Source organism: Papilio polytes, unplaced genomic scaffold (assembly GCF_000836215.1).
Source record: "Papilio polytes unplaced genomic scaffold, Ppol_1.0 DF823969.1, whole genome shotgun sequence".
Classification (NCBI taxonomy): Eukaryota; Metazoa; Arthropoda; class Insecta; order Lepidoptera; family Papilionidae; genus Papilio; species Papilio polytes.
The window spans coordinates 299765-321452 of NW_013525235.1; the positions used below are offsets into that span (position 1 = coordinate 299765).

The following is a 21688-nucleotide window of genomic DNA, read 5'->3' on the forward strand; positions in this document are numbered from 1 at the left end:
TTCTTTGTTGCCTAAGATATCAGCAATTACAGCATAATTTTGAATAATTCTTTTTTTAATAAAAAGCCCTACACTTACGTCATGCTTTAGGCTATATATTTTCACGCCATTAAACTTAGGGGGTAAACATTTTTCATAAAAACTCTAAAATTTTTAATAAAAAGCCCTACACTTACGTCATGCTTTAGGCTATATATTTTCACGCCATTGAACTTAGGGGGTAAACATTTTCCATAAAAACTCTAATGTGGGAAATAGACCATAAGTTTCTGCCAACATCAGCGAAGCACGATTGCCAAGGTTTATCATGTCATGTCATTTTGACATTTGCTATTAATAATTTGACAAATGTGAAAAAATACAATAAAATCTTCATAATTTCATGTGGATTGTGCCGCACGGGAACAGCTAGTGTTTAATAATTTTCCCGCGACATTTAATAATTTAAAAAAATGTATTACTTCAAACGTTAAATGAATACTCCTATTATACTAAAAGCGTGTGCACACGAGAAACTATCGCACAACTGTTTAGTCTTACTTTGATTCTTATGCTATATGTGCATACTACTCGATTTTTAGTTGTGCAACTAAACAGTTGAATTGGCTGCGAAACAATTGACAATCGCACAACAGTTGTGCCATAGTTTATTCAAAAGGTGCGCACCCGCATTGCTTTAGAAGAAACAAACTTATCTCTTGTTTAGAGACATTTGAGAAAGGTTAATTTTTTATGAGGAATGTTCTAAAATTGAATAATCTTGACTCCAGGTTAGTTTTTTGTTTCGAATTCAAATTACGAATAAATAATTCGAAATTTAAATTTAACAAAACAAAAGTTTTTGACAAACGCCGCGTGCTAAAAAATCATAACCTAAAAAACGTCAATTCTGTAATCTCTGAATAACACAAAACTTTACGACGTATCAGTAAAGAGGATAAACAGATAATGTCGCAACACAGCGAAGGTATTCGAACGTAATATTAAACGGCCAGCGTTAAAGTTTACAGAAAACCAATATGAAGAGGTCGTATGATGACATACATTTTTCTGTTACATCGAAGCTTGTTGACTTTAGGTACAGTTGCGCGCGAAACATTGACGTTAATTAATAACATTTAGGGTGAGTTGCATCAAATCGCCGGTTATCGTAAAAGTTATAGTTATAGTTAATAGGGTTACAAGTGCAAAAACATATTCTCACAGAGGTTTTATGTGTTTTTCGTTTTTACAATGGAAACATTTAAACCTGAATGTCACTAAAGTGTCAAGTTGGTGTCAAGAATGACATTTACGTAAATTAAAATGTTTGGAAATTCATGTTTCGCCGTATATATTTATGTATCATACGCATGGTATTTTATAGTGACATAAACTTTTTGCCCACGGAGATGGAGAAAATGGCAAACTCTTGTGAAAATAAACTAGTTTGGGCCATTATTGAAACTGTATTTACTTTACTACTCAAATATGTAGCAAAAATGAAACAATAAAATTATACAAATATAAATGCATCTTATTTATTTGCCATATTATAAATTGTCCTCTCAATGCATATTATAAATTGTCCTTTTATGGAGGACATTTTTTTTAAATAAGAGAAAAGGGACAAGCGCTGTTGCTATGGCCTTAGACACTCGAAATTTGTCCAAACTGAATGATTGGCCAAATTTCGAGTTCCATCTTGGAAATCCATTATTCCCGAGCACGCAAGACTTTATTCTTCTGGATTACGTATAGGATAATAGTAGAGATTTTCTTTTTCCATTACTTTTTCCATTATTTGTACTTTTGAAGATAAGAGCTTGTGACAGTTGACACTACCGAACTGACACTAACCGTAACGCTAATTATAACCGCCCAAAATCGGGCGGTTATGATTAGTGTCATATATGACGTCATTTTGACCAGCGCAAAACTGGTGTAGCGAATATCATGAACATCCGTAGACGTAACCATCGTGAATGTGCTGGTTAAGGTTTATAGTTAGTTAATGTAACTCACCCTTAGTAAATTTTAAGGTTATTCCAAATATTACCGTTACAAATAATTTTAACTTTAACGGTAACCGGCGATATGGTGCAACTCACCCTTAAGAAACATTTGTAACTAAAATTATGATTGTTTTTCTGCTTTGTGTTGTGAGAAAATGTTGTATTTTTATGCCATTTTAGTAACGATGTAATGATCTGTTATTACGATTCGCACACCTTGACAATGATAAGTACCATTTACAATGTTATGTTTCTCTTAAATTCAAAAAAGCCTGCAAGGGACTAATATGGGAAAAAAATTAAAAATAAACAAAACATGAAACATTTTACTGGTCTTAACGTTAGTTAGAATAAAAACCAGTTCTAAGACCGTAGAGTCACTACATTTTATGTTCTTGTATGTATGTAAACCCACAATAAACAAAATGCTTGCACTTTTGTACGGCAATGTACATATACGCAACTACGTATGAGTGATGAGTAGTGGTTGACCCGAGGCAAGACAGCTCCTGCCGTGAACTGGCTCGAGTAACCCGTATCCCAATATTGTACAAGGGAATAACAATCTAAAATTATAACTTCAAATAGTGACATCTATTGGTGATTATGTTACTGAAAATTATATCCATATTATGCTATTATAAATACACATGAATTGATAACCTCCTTTTTAAAATCGTTTGCATATATCTATTATAATTAAACAATCCCAGTTAAAATATATTTCTAATAATTATGCTTGTAATTATTTTTAAATATTTCTTAACAAATTGACACATTATTAGTACAAAAATCTTGCAAAGATGTCATTTGTATTTGCATCACTTGTCTATTAAAAGCATAGAGAAAAAAATGACAAAGCGGTCGCCATCTTAAGTTTATGTAATCGCAACGCTGGCGTTTTTTAATGCTTGTAATTTTTCTATTGTCATTCTCTACCTACAATACATGATTGATGGTTAGCACAATGTATTTAAAAAAGAAAAAAAAACATATTGAAACATATCTACTTAGAGCGCGCACACCTTCGACTATACTATCAAACAACTGTTTAGTCCCGCTTTGATTCCTATGAGCTTATATGGTGCTGTAGAACTGTAGAATTAATAAAAACAATCGACAATCGCACAACCGTTGTGCGATATTAGACTAAGACTTTTAAGTAAACACTTTGATTATTTACAATATCTTTATCTGTACTAAACTTAACATTCAAAACATAACTATAATTACTTTCTGACTTGTTACAGAAGCAGTATTGCAACACCAGAACAGAAGTCTGTTGCAGACTAGACGCTTCGTTGTCCGGAGTACCCCAAACCTCACTTGGAGTCGGCTTCGCTACCTCCGACACAGAGAACCAAGCATCCGGAGTTCTAAACACACAGAGCACCTTCGGCAACCAGGGCTTTGGAATCCAAACCGCATCCAATGGAGTTTCAAGCTTTGACGCCAACCAAGCCACTTTAGGCACCAGTTTCGGTTCCACCGTACCCGTCGTGACAGCGATCCCAATTGGTTCAACCGGCGCGTTCGGCCCAACAAGTTCCCCAACTGGATTCACTGGCTCCACTCTCCGTCCGGTGTCGGGACAGGGTGTCCTTGATACTGATACCTTCACCTCTCAGAGTGAAAACTCAAACGTCTTCAGACCTGGCGCAGTCGGTACCGGCCTTAAACCCGGCATCCCTTACCTTCCTCCCGTCGATAATACGAACAGCGGCACCAACGTTGTCAGTTCTACTGTATTCCCATCAACTCCTTTCGTTACTACCCCCCGTCCAGTTTCACCTCCCCGCCCAATCGTTCCACGTCCAGTCACCACCCCTCGTCCTTACACCCCAGTACGTCCAGTTATAACCCCACGACCTGTTAGCAGACCAACGTATCTACCTCCAGTGTCTTCTACCTCTGCTCCCGGATACTTACCGCCAGTGGGTGAACAGACCATCAACAGAGAAACTTTCGTACCTAGCCCTGACTACAACGAGGGTGGTATCATCCTGGATGAATCGAGATTCCCCTCAACAACCCGTCGGCCAATCGTACCAGTCCTAAGTAAGTCTCACTATTAGGTCTTTGATTTTAATATAGTTTTAGTAGAAATTAAATGTAACGCTCTGTTTCAATAAGCAGATGAAATCCCTGCTGGATGCGCTGCTGCCTTGAAATGTACCCCAATCGAGTTTTGCACAGCTGATGGCATCATCTCCAACACAACTATCATTCTATCAAGAGATCAAGATGCTTACAGAGTACCTCTTACTGTAAGTATAACGGAACATTTAAGACAAATGCTATTAACAGTGAATTGCTATTTTTATGCTTTTTCAAAACAAATTTGCTTACTTCGTGCTTTTCGAACAGGACTGTAAAGACTTGGCGACCGGACGTATTGGCAAGTGCTGCCGTGATCCCTTCTACACTGATCCCTGGCCCACCAATCAGCTCGGCAAGTGGGTCCCCGGTGTATTCGGTGGTAATGACGGCAAATACGTGCCGGACAACCGCGAGAGCTCCAACACGATTCGCAACCAGGTCACTGGCAGACCTGACGTCACTGGAAGCACTATTCTGAACAACTTCAGGTAACATTGTGACGTAAAATATTCACTAAACAAAAGTATAAAGAACAAAATCTCAAAATACTTGAAAGTTCTCTTTCAAAAACTCTATTCTACATGATTTAATTTCTATACAGTTCGTTTCTACTCGACTCATCGACTTAAAATGCTGAATATGTCATGAGTATTTTGTATTAATTATTTACTTTGCAGCTTGATTGGATGACAATTTTTGATATTGAAAAATTATTACATTACTGATAACTAAATATTTTATTTTTGCAGGACAACAAAACCAACACCCCCTACTTTTGGAACAACTACAGGTCAGGGTGTGCAATTCACACCGGGCTATAACCAAGTGACACAATTCGGTCAAGGGCAATTCACTAAAGGTGGTGTGGGTCAATACGGTCAGGGTGGTATCGGTCAAGTAACTCAAACCGGTATTGGACAATTCGGTCAAAAAGGTATAGGTCAAGTAGGTCAAACTGGTCTAGGACAAATTGGCCAAACTGGAGTTGGGTTAATAGGTCAGTCTGGTATTGGACAAACTGGTCAGGTTGGTGTCGGACAGATCGGTCAGGTCGGTGTAGGACAGTACGGAAATGCCGGTGTAGGACTCGTCGGTCAAGCTGGAATCGGGCAGAGAGGCCAAGTCGGAGTAGGACAAGTAGGTGTCGGACAAAGAGGTCAAGTTGGAATTGGACAAAGAGGACAAGGTGGCATCGGACAAATAGGACAAGTTGGAGTGGGACAAAGAGGCCAGGCGGGCATTGGACAAGTCGGCCAAACTGGCATCGGTCAAATTGGCCAAGCTGGCATTGGGCAGAGAGGTCAGGGTGGAGTAGGCCAATTTGGACAAGCTGGCATTGGACAAAGAGGACAAGTTGGAGTAGGCCAATTTGGACAAGCTGGCGTTGGACAAAGAGGACAAGTTGGAGTAGGCCAATTTGGACAAGCCGGTATTGGACAAAGAGGACAAGTTGGAGTAGGCCAAATTGGCCAAGCTGGCATTGGACAAAGAGGACAAGTTGGAGTAGGACTAACTGGTCAAGCCGGTATTGGACAAAGAGGACAAGTTGGAGTAGGCCAAATTGGCCAAGCTGGCATTGGACAAAGAGGACAAGTAGGAGTAGGACTGACTGGACAAAGTGGGATAGGACAAAGAGGACAAGTTGGCGTTGGGCAAGTCGGACAAGTTGGCCTAAACGGAATCGGACAAGTCGGCCAGGCTGGTATTGGACAGAGGGGCCAAGTTGGAGTAGGACAAATTGGACAAGCTGGCGTAGGTCAACGAGGTCAAGTTGGCTTTGGACAAGGAACACAAATTGGAGTTGGACAAAGAGGACAAGGTGGCATTGGACAAGTCGGTCAAATCGGTGTCGGCCAAACTGGACAATCAGATGTTGGAATTATTGGACAAGCTGGTATTGGTCAAACTGGACAAGTTGGACTGGGCCAAATAGGACAGCGCGGTCAAGGCGAAATAGGCGAAGTCGGCGTTGGACAAACAGGTCAAGTCGGTCAATTCGGTGTTGGTCAAAGAGGACAAGTTGGAGTCGGCCAAACAAGTCAAGTTGGAGTCGGCCAAACAGGTCAAGTTGGAGTCAGCCAGATCGGAGTAGGACAGAATGGTCAAGCTGGTATTGACCAATTAGGACAAGGCAGTATTGGACAAATAGGCCAAGCTGGTATTGGACAAGTTGGACAAACAGGCATTGGACAAATCGGTCAAACAGGTGTTGGACAAATCGGCCAAACTGGCGTTGGACAAATTGGTGAAGTTGGAGTGGGACAAGTCGGTCAATATGGCGTAGGACAGAGAGGACAAGTTGGTGTAGGACAACGAGGACAGGTCGGCGTCGGACAAGCTGGTGTAGGATTAGTTGGACAGGCTGGTGTAGGACAAGCTAATGTTGGCCAATATGGTCAAGCCGGAATCGGACAAGGCGTCCAGGGCAGTGTAGGACAATACGGCCAGGGTGAAACTGGACAATATACCCAAAATGGTGTTGGTCAATACACACAAAATGGAGTAGGACAATACACACAAACTGGAGTTGGACAATACGGTCGTGGACAGATCATTGGTCAAGGTAATCCATACTAACCGACTATAACTATAATCTGATGAAAATGCTAGTAGATTCTCAAGTAAAATGTATAAAAAATATTAGTTAAAAAGATAGATAGGTTTATTACTTCATTTTGTTTCAATAGTACCTTTAAGCTGTCTACGTACAGACAGAAAAACTGTTAAGATTTAAAAGATCTGTACAGTTTTCTTAAATAGTTTCAATTTAATTATTTAAATATCCGTATCGTCGTAGTATTTTTTATCTTTGGGATTCTACTAGCATTTCAACTGGGTTATAATTAATTTAGTGTTTAGTTACTTTGTGTTTTTGTGTTAATTATGTGTTGCATGCTTTAAATTATTAAATAATTTGTGCTAATCGTTCGAATTTAAATTATAAACGCTTTTTGTGTTATTGTGACTACTCAAAATAATACGTAACTTGTAACAATTAATATTTAATAACAAAACATAGAATATTTTTAGAGGTTATAAATTCAAATACCTTACGTTCTGGAGAAATCGTTAGCACTGTAGGAGGTAAAGAAATCCCAAAATTTAAAATAACAATCGATCCACTGAATAAGAAACGAAGTCAATAAATACATTCATTCAAAGCTGTTAATAGTAAAAGATTATAAAAAATGTAGACAAAATTAAGTACTTTTTTCTATTTTTCCATTCTTTTATCTCCACTACGTAGGTATTATGACGTTTTAGAACCTCAATACAATAAGATTTATTATTCTAACCTAATATTTGTCACCACAGGACAAGGTCAGTTCGGTATCGCAGGACAGGGACTTGGAATCGAGCAGGGAGAGGTATTTATTTATTACTTAATAAGAGTACGACGAAAATAAATTGTTGGTATAATTCAGTTCTCAAAAATTTTATTGTCATCACCAGGGCGCTATCATCAGCCAAGGAAAAGGGCAACGCAACAAATTCGGTCTCGTCTCGCAAGGCATCAAACTTGAGAAGGGACAAGGGCAGTATACTGAACAAGAAGTGGGACAAACCATTATTCAGGGCGGAGGCGTGGGCATCCAACAAGGTGGAGGTGTGGACATCCAGCAAGGCGGCGGTGTAGGCATCGAACAAGGTGGCGGCGTAGGCATCCAACAAGGTGGAGGCGTGAGCATCGAACAAGGTGGAGGCGTGAGCATCCAACAAGGCGGAGGCGTTGGCATCCAACAAGGCGGGGGCTTGGCTACTGAGAATGAGTACAGTGCGTCCACTCACAGGATTTACCTCCAGCGGTACGACGGTGTTGGACAGTGTGGTGTTAAACATGTAAGTAATATACATTTTTCTAATTTACAAAGCATAAATAATTGATCTTATAAGCGGCCAAAATTAACAGTAGATTCTTGATACCGATCGTCATCCCCCCCTTATCCTACTCCCGTAGGGTTACAACGGGTTACCGATTCTTGATACCGATCCGAGAGTAATTTTAATTACTTCGAATTAAACGAAATATCAAAGTAATTCGATCAAACCAAAACCTCCAAAACCATCAAGTCGTTCGATTGCTAATGCGATGCTTAGGCCAGTTGAATTTGTACCAAATAAAAAATGCAACGTATAAGTAAGAAAAGATTCGAGATTGAATATTGATTTCGGTTATAAATCAGGCTGAATTAATCAAACCAACTACGGGCGATGACACGAAAATATCTAATAACATTGAAAAACTCAATCTAATACGAAGACTTACGAAATCGATGAATGATTTCATCATGATATCAGAGGTTATGGTTCAAAGTCAAACCGTGAAGATCGAATTCTAAATGATTTTCACTTAAATTTGACATTTTACTATATTTCAATGTGAAATAACAGTAGACGAGAAACCTCTAATAGATTTGTTTATTATTAATGAAGTAAATACGGCAGGTTATCGAAATTAGCATCCTAATTATATAAATGGATGGAATGCGCGAAGGAATTGAGAAGACGGAAGATAGATCGATAGAACAAGAACCAAGGGTGTCCACAATTCGTAAGAAAACGATAAAATATAATTCAATGATACATAAACAATTCAAAAGTTCTTCAAAGTTTTTGAATTCAGTTAAAAATGACGAAAAAATAAAACAATAAAATAAATTTAAATTAGACTTTTACGATTATGAACGAAATCATGTTTTAAAAAACGAGTTATTATTTAAACTTGTTTTTTTTTTATTTCTGTATATTATCTGTGGACAGAAGTTTAGCAAACGGCTCATAAATAATCATATGTATAGATTATAATCAATATTTAATTTCATTATGCTAATTAGGAATGTGAATAGAGAAATATTTTATGACCAATAAACGTTCTTGCCAAATATAAAACTGAAATAACTTTTTTTTTAACAATTAGGTACATCAGAAAGCATTATTTTCCATAACGTTTTGAAGTATACTTTTACTCACACTTATAATAATTAGGGCTTGTCCCATTACTGGCTGATAGAGGCTCAGATAGCTTAAAAATGACGTCACTGTGAGATGTAATAAAATTTGATATTTCTATCAGATATTTTACACGATGGATTGTTATCAGACAATTAACAATTTGGTGGGACAGGCCTTAAATATAGTAACAGTAGGTCCCCAAACAATATATGTAGTTCTTTTTTTCTAAAGTAACATGAAAACGTTCCATTTGTAATCGACCGTACAATTAAAACTGTCAATCAGAGCTTACGTCGGTTTACATTTTCGTACTTGACTTTCCAATAATTGACAATAGTGTTTGTCCGTCATCATAAATTAAAACATTTTAAAATCAGATCAACGAACTATCAAAGTTTATTCACATTAAAACAAGAAAATATGACATTGGTTCATTATAAATGCTCTAATTATACAGAAAACGCCCCAGTTCCATTTATAGCCTGTGGCAACAAATTATACACAAACTTACAAATGTATTTTATATGTTGACATCTTTGTAACATGTCTCAATAAAAACAAATGAGCGATGGCCATTGACAAACAAAAAGATGGAATTCCAATTTTAAATTGTGATCGTACCGAATACCACTGACTTATACAATTGGACAGGCTTTATTCGATATTGTGTTTATTTTGTTTTCATCATTTATAGTTGGTCAAACGAACTTATAATATTGATAGACTTACTTTTTTTAAACGGTGCAAAAGCTATAATTTCCAAACAATGGCCTATCCATATATCAGTGGCAAATACATTTAAATCCTATTGTTGAATGAAAGGAATGTCATGTCATTTTCAACAACTATCTCAGTCGTAGAACTAACGTAATAAACATTTTAACCAATCATCATGATCATCCTCCTCCTCCTTATCCTACACCCGTAAGGTCGGCGCAGCTTTTTTTGTCTTCGAAATAACTCTATCATACGTCATCTCACGTCACCTTTCACGCAATCCATCCATCTCTTTCTAGGTCTACCTCTACTGGTGTACCTCTACACTCATAACTAACGTTCTCCTTGTAACATGCGATTTATTTTAACCAAAATATGCTATAAAATTATCCAGAGTAGTAAAATTTAAAAAGGCAAAGATGTATTTTATTATATAATTACGTCAGCTAGAATTAAATAACATCAATAAATCTAAATTATTAGATGAATTTTTGAAAATGATTTTTAAAATAGGCGCAGTAAAAAAATATTATAAAAATATTGTTTCCCCAAACTCGTATCATAATTAATGTTGGCATATTAACGTCAAATCAATGTATCGTTTATTAATAAATGAATAATACACATTAATATTTTAATGAGTTGCCACTGATGGGAACGTGTCCTTCAATTCTATTTCCTACTTCAAAATCTGCAAAACTGATTAAAGAATTGGTACTCCGTAGAAACGGTAACAGCAATTATTTCACGTGATGACGTCACTACTAACGCTAAGCATCGTGCCTCTCTTTCACTCTGCGCTCTCGCTTCACGCAACGAACGTGACAATGATTCATGTTTTTTGTCACACCCAGTGTTTTTCGATTTAAAAAATGTTATATCAAAAATCTACTAAAACAATGGCTTGTTCTATACAAAATCTGTTTTTTCTTATTTGTCGGTTTACTTTTAGAAATAAAAAATAACAAAAGATATTAGGAATCTGTTCTTAAAAGTTGAAACAAAAATGAACGCAAAAGCGTTAGCGAATTTTCCTATACTTTTGTACATAGAAGACAATAATGTTCCATTTACTTCCAGGGCCAAAGACCGTACGGAAACCACAATGACCTAGAGGTAGACTTCGCGGAAATCCCCTGGCAAGCTATGGTGCTGCTGCAGACCAACAAGAGTCTGCTTTGCGGTGGTGTCATCTCCAGACCTGATGTTGTACTTACATCTGCTTCTTGTGTTGATGGGTAAGTATGAGGGTGAATTTGACGTGAAACTTGTAAGAATATAATATATTGCTGTTGTACCCGACTTCGTGCGCGAGTAATTAATAATATGTAAAAAACATAGCTTTTAAATGGTGCAGGAATTTTTGAAATCGGGTCAGTAGTTTTAATTATTTCAATACATACAAGAATAAAAATCTTTCTTCTCTAACAGATTATCATCATTTTAACTCCCTTTGACTAAACAGAGAATATTTATAAAACTATAAGTGTCAATCACTGATCTGTGTAAATAGATAGGCTATTTCTGGGAAATTACAACTTTTGCGTCATCTTGATGATAATTGTACATTAACTCAATTTTATTTCAATGTTATAATTGTATTTTGCCATTTGGATTGCAAAATTCACGCATCACATCCCATATCACCATATGACAATACAATGAATTTCCACTAATTCTTTTTTGTAAAAAAAAAGCATTTTTTGCTCAATCCTAACCAAAGCCTCTTTCCAGGTTGGACGCCAAGAACGTTCTAGTCAAAGGCGGCGAATGGAAGCTTGGAATCGACGAAGAACCTCTGCCTTTCCAGATCGTTCAAGTCAAGACGATTATCTTCCATCCAGGATACAAATCTGGCAGTCTCCAAGACGATGTAGCTATTTTATACCTCAGTGAAAACCTACGGTTAGCGAATAACATCCAACCAATCTGCATGCCTGACTCTAAAGACTCGATCGATGCTTTCTACAACGGAGGTGGAGAATGTATTGTGACTGGATGGGGCAAGATAGTATTGCAAGGTAGGTTTTATAATCTGTTATAATTTTATTGCTGTTAACTGACACCGTAATTTATTTGAGTACGGTGTGCAAAAGAAGGTCTGTGATTATAAAAGTTTTAATTGGATTTTTATTACAACTAAATTATTCGTATCGCAATAATTTAATCGAACAATTCTAAAGTCTTTCAAAATTTAGACAAGCATAACTACGTTCTATACTTTAGTAGCTTAACCAATGTTTATAAGATTCTTTTAACACGAAAATAACGATAAAAAATATACAAGACTCTCTCGGCTCTCTTTAGCATGTTTTCTTTCAGACTACATCTATGTTAAATATCGTCGACATCTCTATAGTTTAAACTACAAACTAACAAACATCCATCCATTTAAACTTTCGTATTTATGATATTAGTAGGATTACTCAATAAGGAGAAATACAAATTGACGCCAATACAAACTGTCAATGTAATAAAATAAACAAGATCTTTATAACGAAGTGTCAAATATGCGAGACTCCTAATTGGATTGCGTACATCAGTTTCACTGTTCTGGTGACAGATGTGTGTATTGCGTATAAGTAAAAGTTTGCGAAAATTTGTTTAGCGTATGACAAACACTTAGGGCCTGTCCACCACTGGCTGATAGAGGTTCAGATAGCTTAAAACTGACTGTCAGGGAACATAATCCGATTGTTCCATCACGTTTTACACGATGGATTGTTAAATTGGTGAGACAGGCACTTAACATTTTTGCGGGTAATCAATTATTGTCGCTTATAAACAGAACTGTTTAGATTCGTGACCGCTATCAGAGATAGACGTTTATAAATTTGTTATAGTTTTACATTTGAAACTACTAGCTTTCGCCAGCGACTTCGCCCGCATGGAATTTAAAAACAAAAGTGAGTAGCTTTGTGTTCCAGACTATCCTCTACATCCATGCCAAATTTTATCGAGATCCGGTTAGCAGTTTCAACTACAATCTCTAACAAACATCCAAACATCCATCTATCAATATAAACTTTTGCATTTAAAATATTAGTAGAAGTAAGATAGTTTTATATAATTCAATGAATATTTGACATAACCGTGACCTAGTCAAGATATTTGCTAAATGTACATGACCCGGAAACATAGGTTTTACGTAAGAGTCCAACGAAAATGATACATAATCTCATAGTACTTAAGTCCTATGTTAAGAACTAGACCTAGGCTATAGCATAGAAACAAATTTATACAAATTATTTCCTCACAAAAAAAGGTTATCTATATAAAGAATTATCCCGAGACATGAATAACCTTTTAGGTCACTTGTTAATTCCAAGTCGACACAAAAGAGGTTACGTTGGTGAAAAAATTATCGATTTAAAAAAATCATCAAAGATTAAAGACGATGTAAACCGGTTGAATTAATAAAACGCCGATTGGTCCAGCGAAAACTCGTAAACACAAGATATGGAAAAAGGAAAGTGTACTCGAAGTGTCCGCCATTTTGGGGTCATTGTCGGTGCAGTAGCGATAGCAGAAAGATCTCTGGAATCTCTTAATTACTATGATATTATAATTAACAAAGTAAATTTTATTTATTGTCATTATGTCGTCAAATGGCAATGCCAAGAAAATTTATCTTACTAATATTATAAACCAGAAAGTTGGATGCATGTTTGTTAGAGTTTGTAGCCTAAACGGCTTCGGATCTCGATAAGATTTGGTTTAAATGAAGAGCATATATGGGCATTGACCGGCCCGCTGTAAGATATGATCCGGCCTGCGAGACATTTTGAAAAAAAAAACATTTAACAAAAACTACATGGATTATTCCCAACCGTCACCCCACTCTGTCCCCATGTGGAGACAGATGAGAATCAAAAGTTTCATCCGTCCCACCTTTTACGACGAAGGGACGGTTGGAACTTATTTTATTTGAAAACGATTCCATCTCTTACCTGCGGCCAGCGAACGTATTTGCACGCTAAAGTTTGGCCCTCAACAAGTCAAAGGTTGCCCATACTTGATGTAAAGGATACTCTAGAACACATAGGCTACTTACTTTTTTTTTCCACGCGGACGGAGTCGAATAAAAAAAAAACTTTGTATGGGATGTGTTAAGTAATAAAGAATGTAACATTATTATCTAAAGTTGTATATAACGAAGTCCAAGCAGTTTTCCATTGAATAAATTCTTTATAATAACAATTAACCGGATTCAGAAAACAAGTTACAACCGTTTCTAATTAATGTAGCGTTTACATACAAAATTGCTAATTTTAACAGCTGGCAAAAACTTATGCGGAAAATATTAATATTTCGTACAAAAAAAAGTGTTGTCCAAAATTATTTCCTGGTGCATTTACAGTTTTAGCTGTATTTAATGAAATAATATATTTACAATTTAAAAATAACCTCAAAATTTAATTACGTAAATTACTTGATTGTTGGTAAAGATACTTCGGTAAATATCGAGAGCCTACAATAAATATTCCTTTGTTAACAAAATGTATTTGTTCAATCATAGATAATACCTAACATTGAATTTTAATTATTTGACCTATCCATACAAGGCGGCCATCTTGAATTATTATTTTGGCGGCACAAGGTCAATTTAATCTATTATTTTCGTTAAAGAATAGATAAATCAAAAATACTAAGATATATTTAAATGTGTACGGAACATATTCACAATAATAATTAATTACATTCAGAATTATTAACTGTTAATAACGTAATATTTAAGTATTAAGGATATAGTTATAATTTGACTTTTTTAACTAGTTCAATTTCCGAATTTAATAACCTCAAAAATACAATAATTCTGTCTTACATTGTGCAAATATTTTACTAAAAAAATGGCAACATTAACAATTCTTTTGTTTTAAATTTGCTTTAAATATCAATTTTAAATTTATGAACATTTCTACCCGGATGTAAAGTTTACTTTTCAACTATTTGTCACAAGCATACAATATTCAAAGTCAGTAAATCTAATGATCTTTGATGAGTTTGATAGAAATATGACGTAAATGCGTATTTACGAGTAACCGGTCATTGTCAACGCGCGCAGTTCCAAGGTTACAAAATTTAATTGATGTTTGTCTGTTTTTTTTTTAATATAATGCGAATCCTTTAAAAATGTAAACGCGACTCAGAGTTATTAAATGATCGCTAAGCTACACCCTTAGTGTAAATTTAGAATGAGATCTATACTAAAGATATAATCTGATCTGTTTTGGAACTATTTATTAGCTTTTGCTCGTGACTTTGTCCGCGTGGAATTTAAGAAAAAACAAAAGCGAGTACACTATGTTTTCTTCCAGACTTTGTTCTACATCTAAATGCCAAATTTCATCGTAATCCGTTCAGCCGTTTAGGCTATAAACTCTAACAAACATCCATCCATCCATCTAAAGTTTCGCATTTATAATATTAGTAAGAAGTAAGAAGTAAGATGTTTGAAAGAGGATATGCTTAAGAAAGGAGTGGATTCAGATATGACGGCTGATAGAGATGTATGGAAGAGCAGCACATATTGTGCCGACCCTCCGTAAGGGATAAGGGCAAGTGGATGACGATGAGTAAGAAGTAAGATAGTATAGTGTTTTATTTATTATTATCACCTACAAAATATAAAATTAAAATACGTTTAAAATTTTCTTTGCTGACAGTACCGCAAACGGGTTTGTTATCCCGGCGTTGACCGATGCACACCCATCACACTGTCAAACTGTCCGTCTGTTCGTGTAACATCACGTGTACGTTACGCAATATTGACAGTAACGTTTAACCGACTTTTGAACCGGGTTACCGTGGCTAAGTTACATGTACTTTTATTACGCTTATTAACTCTTAGAACATGCGGGCACCTTCGAGTAAACTATCGCATAACTGCCGGAGGCCCTCCCTTTCCCTTGCTACCCTTTACTTAAGAGGAAGGGATGGGAAGGTGAAGTGGATTTGACGGTAGAGGAGACGCACATGAAGGGGAAATATCCTCTTTTTTGCGTGTCCTCCGTCGATAAAAGGTAGGCAACGCATTTGCAATTGCGGATGTCTATGGGCAGCGGTCGCTTCGCCATTCTGACGGTTTCAGGTGGCTTGTTCGTTTGCCGCCTCATAGTATAAAAAAAACCGTATAGAAAGAGCTTGGAACTGTAAAGGATGATAGAAATCTTTCTGACGTTTATGGTTCAGTATTCGTAGGCTTTAAAAGTAATACTTATGTATATATATAATGTCACAGTTTTCTTACAATCAACCTTTAACACAAAAAAATGTCGTACCAATGTGGGAATTACTAAGAAAACATTACCGTGTGTGGTCCTTCACGAAATACGAACTAACGTAAACAAGAACGTATTTATGTTATAGCTCTACTGCCAAAAAACCCTGGCGTCGGTCGTGTTGAGAAAAAGAATAAATCAATAAAATATATCATTAATAAAAAATCTTTTTTAGATTAACATTTTAGGTTTTGTAATTAGTTCTTCTAGGTTTTAAAAGGAATCATTATTTATTGATACCAGATTCCTAATAATCTATACTAATTGGAAAGTTTTTTTATTTTTATATGTATTGAAATAACTCAAAAACTACTGGACCGATTTAAAAAAATCTTCTACCAATAAAAAGCTACGTTATCACTGAGTAACATAGACTACGTTTTTTATTTTTTTTAATTCCACGTGGATGAAGACGCGAGCAACAAGTAGTCTGTATCTGTACTAATATAATAAAGAGGAAAGATTTGTATTTTTGTATATATTGGATTCACGTAAAAACTATTGGGCTGATTTCAATTTTTTCACCATTTGAAAGGTAATTTATCTATGAGTAACATAGACTATATATTTTATTATTATTTTTATTTCATGTGGATGAAGACGCAAGTACAAGTAGTCACTAATAAAATCCTGCTTGATACAAAAGGTCATGAGAAACGGATTACTGTTCAATGTTTATAAAAATATGCCAATACAAAATAATTCTAGAGGTCGGAATGTTGGCAACGAGCCTTATTTCTGTAAGGGCAATGGTTCTAATAAACACATTTACATGCATATCACAGTAGTATAAATTCAAAGTATTTGATACTAGCTGTTGCTCGCGACTTCGCCCTCGCGATAAAAAATATAGCCTATATCAGTGATAGATAAATTATCTTTCTAGTAGTTTTTACTTGAATAAAATACATACAAAAATAAAAAAATACAAATCTTTATAATATTAGTATAGATATATTTGATTAAACATGAAGAATAGCTTCCCAGAATCCGCTTTTTTATCCCAGCTTTACCGATTTGTTGACAAATCAAGTATCCTTTTTTGTTCCGTCTTACTTCAAATTCGATTCTAGCTAAAGCCTTGTGATATGCTAAATAATTGTTACTTAGGACTTTTCTAGAAACAAATAAACATGGCATTGCGAAGCGACATCGGTCTTTGGAATGTTGTAATCGAGATTCATAATAAATGTAAATGTGTGTGGCCATGATTTTCACAGACCAAATCAAACAAAAACATTTCATAAAAGTTTCATTTAACGTTTTTTATAGATGATTCCAGGAAATTATCCTAACAATTTTATGGTCATCGTAGTTTAAAAATAAATATGCTAACTTGAGGTTTTCCCGACCGACCGTGCTAGCCGGCGATGTACTCTTATGTAAATTTGCTTAAAACCAGTTGTACTTAAATCCGTGGCTATCATTTGACTAGTTTTTTTCTAACTTAAAAAGGTCAAAGTTATAATAGAGGTTAGCAGACAATTATATGCTCATCTGTATCGAAGCTCCTAAAATTTTTCTACAATCAAGCTGTGACAAAGATAATTTAAATTCTAATTCTCAATCTTCTTTCTGTTTCTGCACCTTAAATAATTTAATCAATAAAGTAAATAAACGATGATAAAATGTAAAAGCATCCTGTATATTATAAAAACAACTTTGATTTTGACATCGAAATAAATGTTTCTGGTAAATGACCTCAGAACAAAACAAAAGACTGCGATGACCATTTGCATTTGTTCTTTGCAAACATTACATGGAGCCTATAATTTGTAGATTGTATTTTTAAATTGGTTTACTCCCTTTTTGCTAATCTTCTTATTATTTCCAGCTCACCTCGCTGGCAGTATCATGCACAGCGTTAACGTATCCCTAATCCAGGCTGATGAATGTGAGAGCAAACTGCAGCAGGACTACCCTCACTTGCTGGATAACTACGACCGCGACAGCTGCGCCTGCGGACAGCCCACTAACCCATTGAACAACATCTGTAAGGTAAGGAAGATGATTGAAATATTTATACCTGACGTGTCATGAATACAGTGGTAGAGTCCGCTTTAACATCTTCGCACTGTAGGGTCGGCTAGCCACCAACAATACCACGATCACACACGACAGGCGTAAAGTGGGAGCAACTCCGTGTTTCATCTGATGAGTGTGGTGCCGGAGGCCCAACTTTAGTATCTTTTCCTTCCCGCCCCTTTTTATAGGAAAAGGAGGACTTGACGCTGGAGGAGACACACAGAAGGGGAAATATACTCTTTATTTGCATTTCCCCCTCCGTCGATTAAAGGCAGGCTTCGGTCACTTTGCCATTTTGGTGGATTCGGGTGGCGGCTTGCTCGTTTGCCACCTTATGAAAAAAAATTAGAACTGTCCTCTACAGCATTTGTCAATATAGGGATCTAACATGAGTAACTATTTCTTAAATAATGCCAACGGATCTGTAGTTCCTCTGGTTTTGAGGCTGTTGATTAAGTAATGTATAATATAGAAATATGATTGTTTAATTTAAAATTATTAATTTGCAGGTGGACATCGGCAGCGCTCTAGCCTGCACAACCGGTGATGGTTACTACGTGATGCAGGGCATCTACTCCTGGGACTCAGGTGAGAATTGATTAGTTACTGCAAAGAACTTTCAGCTTCATTTGGAATATCTCAAACTTTGATGTAAGTAACATCTATTTATAACTCGAATTGTTATTTCCAGGTTGTCAAGTCGGCAATCAATTGGCTGCGTTCTACAAATTCGACATCGAATGGTACGAATGGGCTATCGGACTAACAGAGAGTGTCCGCTACTCACAGTACGGCATCGGTACCAAAGTTACACAGACTAAATACACTGGACAGGTCATCTCTGGTACCAAGGGCATTCAGTACACAACTGGAATCAAGGGAACCATCACTAAAGGTGTTAAAGGATACGGTATTATCGGACAAGGACAGAACACGCAAATCGGTATCGAACAAGGAGCCAATGGTCAAGCCGAAATCGGTGCAGGACAAAACCAATTGGGTACCGGTCAAACCCAATTCGGTACCGGACAAAGCCAATTTGGCATCACTAAGACCCAATTCGGCATCGGCCAAACACAACTTGGTGGAGGCAAAACTGAATTTGGTATCGGCCAAACTCAACTAGGCGGCGGTAAAACACAATTCGGAATCGGTCAAACACAATTCGGTGTTGGCCAAATCGGCGCCGAGCACAAGGAGATCAGTGCCGAAGAATTCGCCAAGCTCTTCGGACAGGGACAATTGACCGCTAACTTTAGCCAATTCGGCGCCGGCCCAGGATCACTTAGCCACTTCGGCAAATTCGACGAAGGCTCCACCGGTTTCACGTCAGGTAGCTTGAACCTCGGCACCGACATCAAGGGACCAATTTCCAACACCTTCAGCGCAACATACTCAGAGAAGAAATTCTTCCAAACCGAACCGAAAATCTACACATACACGACAAAACCAGAAATAGTAACCTATACGACTAAACCGGAAATCGTCACATTTACGACTAAACCGGAAATTTTCACTTACACGACAAAACCTAAAATAGTCACGTATACAACTAAACCTAAAATTATCACATACACAACAAAACCTAAAATTGTAACCTATACTACCAAACCTCAAATCATCACATACGAAACATCAGGCAGTGGAACAAACCCACAGTACATCGCTCCAGGGGTCACCTTCAACCCATCTTTCTCAGAAGTTGTCAACTCTCAACACAAACACAACGCTCAATGCAAATGCTTAGAAAACGGCAAGAAATAAAACAACCAAATCAATTAACATAATATTGGTAAAAAATGGACTTCACGTGCCATATAAAATCTTCTCATATTTCATAACAATTAAAATATAAATCAACAAAACACAGTACAAAATTTTACTCCAGTTCCTAAAAGTTACCACATTTTTATTACTGGTCACACTAATTTCGGAATCTGTGAAGTAAAAACTGAACTTCTTTTTTTTGTATTTTTTATTTATAATTAAAAATGTGTAAATAGGTAGGAATTTATTTAATTTGTACAATCTGATTCATAACATTACTGGCATTTTCATTAAATTTAGTTTTACGAAATATTTTTTTTTTAAATCAAAAACTGCCAGTTTTTTTGCCAGTGCATTACAATGTCTTTGTTTAAGAAAAAGTATCTTTTGTAACCATAAACGGAAAAGATTTTTTCAAGATTCAAATATAATTAGATTTTTGACCATTTTGGTCATTGTAGATACCAACATGGTCGACTCTCTAATAAGATTGGTCATAGTTTTAAAATGTAAATGTAAGATTTTTTTATGTATTATAGTATCATATTTTCAATAAGTATTCAGTCAATATGATACGTATTGATGTAATTTCTAATTGTTGTAATTAGTATTAAACGATCGAAATAAAATGATTTTTATTAATAATTTGTATTATTTTTTCCGCCAACAAAAACATTCTCGCAAATGCTTGTGGCTTAAGTATAAGTACACTGCCAAAACATTCTTAGAAATACCATCTCCGTTTTTCAGAAAGAATGAGTGAGAAAACTAAACATACATTCAGTTAGTTAAATTACCTTACAATATCTCAAGAGAATCTATTGAATTCACTGAAATTTTGAATTGAGTAGTTTAGAAATTCGCAGACTATTCACAGTCGTCCGTTTTTTATTTTAAAATATTTGTTGGAGTTTTTATATGTTTGTATACTGGCAGGCAACACTGTACACACTAAGGATGGTTTTTTAATATTAGAATAATATATAATTTAAATTATTAAGAATTCTACATTTGATGAAATATTGAGAGACTTCACATCTCGACAAGGAACAAGTAACATTGTAGGACTAATAGACTTTGTATAAAATATGGTTCAGATATTTTAAATATAATGATGATTAACTAGAAGAAAGTGTTTCAATAGCCCCACACCTCCAGAGCCCCGGACGGGGGAAAGTAACCGTCCAACAATATTGATCCTCCTTTCCAAATATAGTCATCGGACTGAAATGCAGAAACGTTTTTACATCTCACAAACATTTATGATAAAATATTCGATACATCATCGACATTTGTATTAGATTTGTGCAGCGCCATCTATCTGCCACAAAGTACAAGTATAGAACAAAGCAATGAATGAAAAAGTCCGACTTTTGTGTAAAGCGCCATCTGTTAGAATAAACTTAAACTTCAAAAATAAAAATTAAAAGCCCGCTAGATGTCACTTTCACGAATTCCAAAACGTTTCTACAATTTCCATAGGTTTTCTTCTGTTCCGTTTAGTATTAATAATAGTTTTCCTAAAACAATTTGACTGATTTTAGAAATTGTAGTAAAACATATTAAAAAACCCATGATGTAATAAGCCATAATCAATCGGTTGAGTTTTCCTATTTATTTCTTCTAAAAAATAAAAATAAAAGATTGACTGACAAGATGACAAGAAATGAACTTGTCATTTTGATCTCGACTATAAACATTTAAAAATCTTCTTGTCAATATTTAAAACTCATTTTCTGATATAAATATTAACAAGAAGATATACAAAAAACATCAAATTCTTTTTAATTACACTCGAGTTATTCACAATTTACCAAATAAAGTAAAAATCATAAGTTATTTACAAAGAAA

General features: G+C 35.8%; 1 protein-coding gene across 4 annotated transcripts in view; it reads left to right on the forward strand.

Annotated features, from left to right (window-relative positions):
• Nucleotides 1-20482, forward strand: part of LOC106101639 — a 47687-nt gene extending 27205 nt beyond the window's left edge. Inside the window, exons 3-14 of one of the 4 annotated variants that reach the window (XM_013280938.1) lie at nucleotides 3245-4052; nucleotides 4128-4261; nucleotides 4362-4582; nucleotides 4844-5913; nucleotides 6139-6657; nucleotides 7410-7462; nucleotides 7548-7934; nucleotides 10845-11002; nucleotides 11499-11785; nucleotides 17880-18043; nucleotides 18580-18658; nucleotides 18762-20482. In XM_013280938.1, the coding sequence (XP_013136392.1) occupies nucleotides 3245-4052; nucleotides 4128-4261; nucleotides 4362-4582; nucleotides 4844-5913; nucleotides 6139-6657; nucleotides 7410-7462; nucleotides 7548-7934; nucleotides 10845-11002; nucleotides 11499-11785; nucleotides 17880-18043; nucleotides 18580-18658; nucleotides 18762-19834 (4953 nt within the window). In that variant the 3' untranslated portion in view covers nucleotides 19835-20482. Of the gene's footprint in view, nucleotides 1-3244; nucleotides 4053-4127; nucleotides 4262-4361; nucleotides 4583-4843; nucleotides 6658-7409; nucleotides 7463-7547; nucleotides 7935-10844; nucleotides 11003-11498; nucleotides 11786-17879; nucleotides 18044-18579; nucleotides 18659-18761 lie in introns of all 4 variants that reach the window. The other 3 variants (XM_013280936.1, XM_013280937.1, XM_013280939.1) reach the window with 3 other exon arrangements.
• The last annotated feature ends 1206 nt before the right edge of the window (nucleotides 20483-21688 follow it).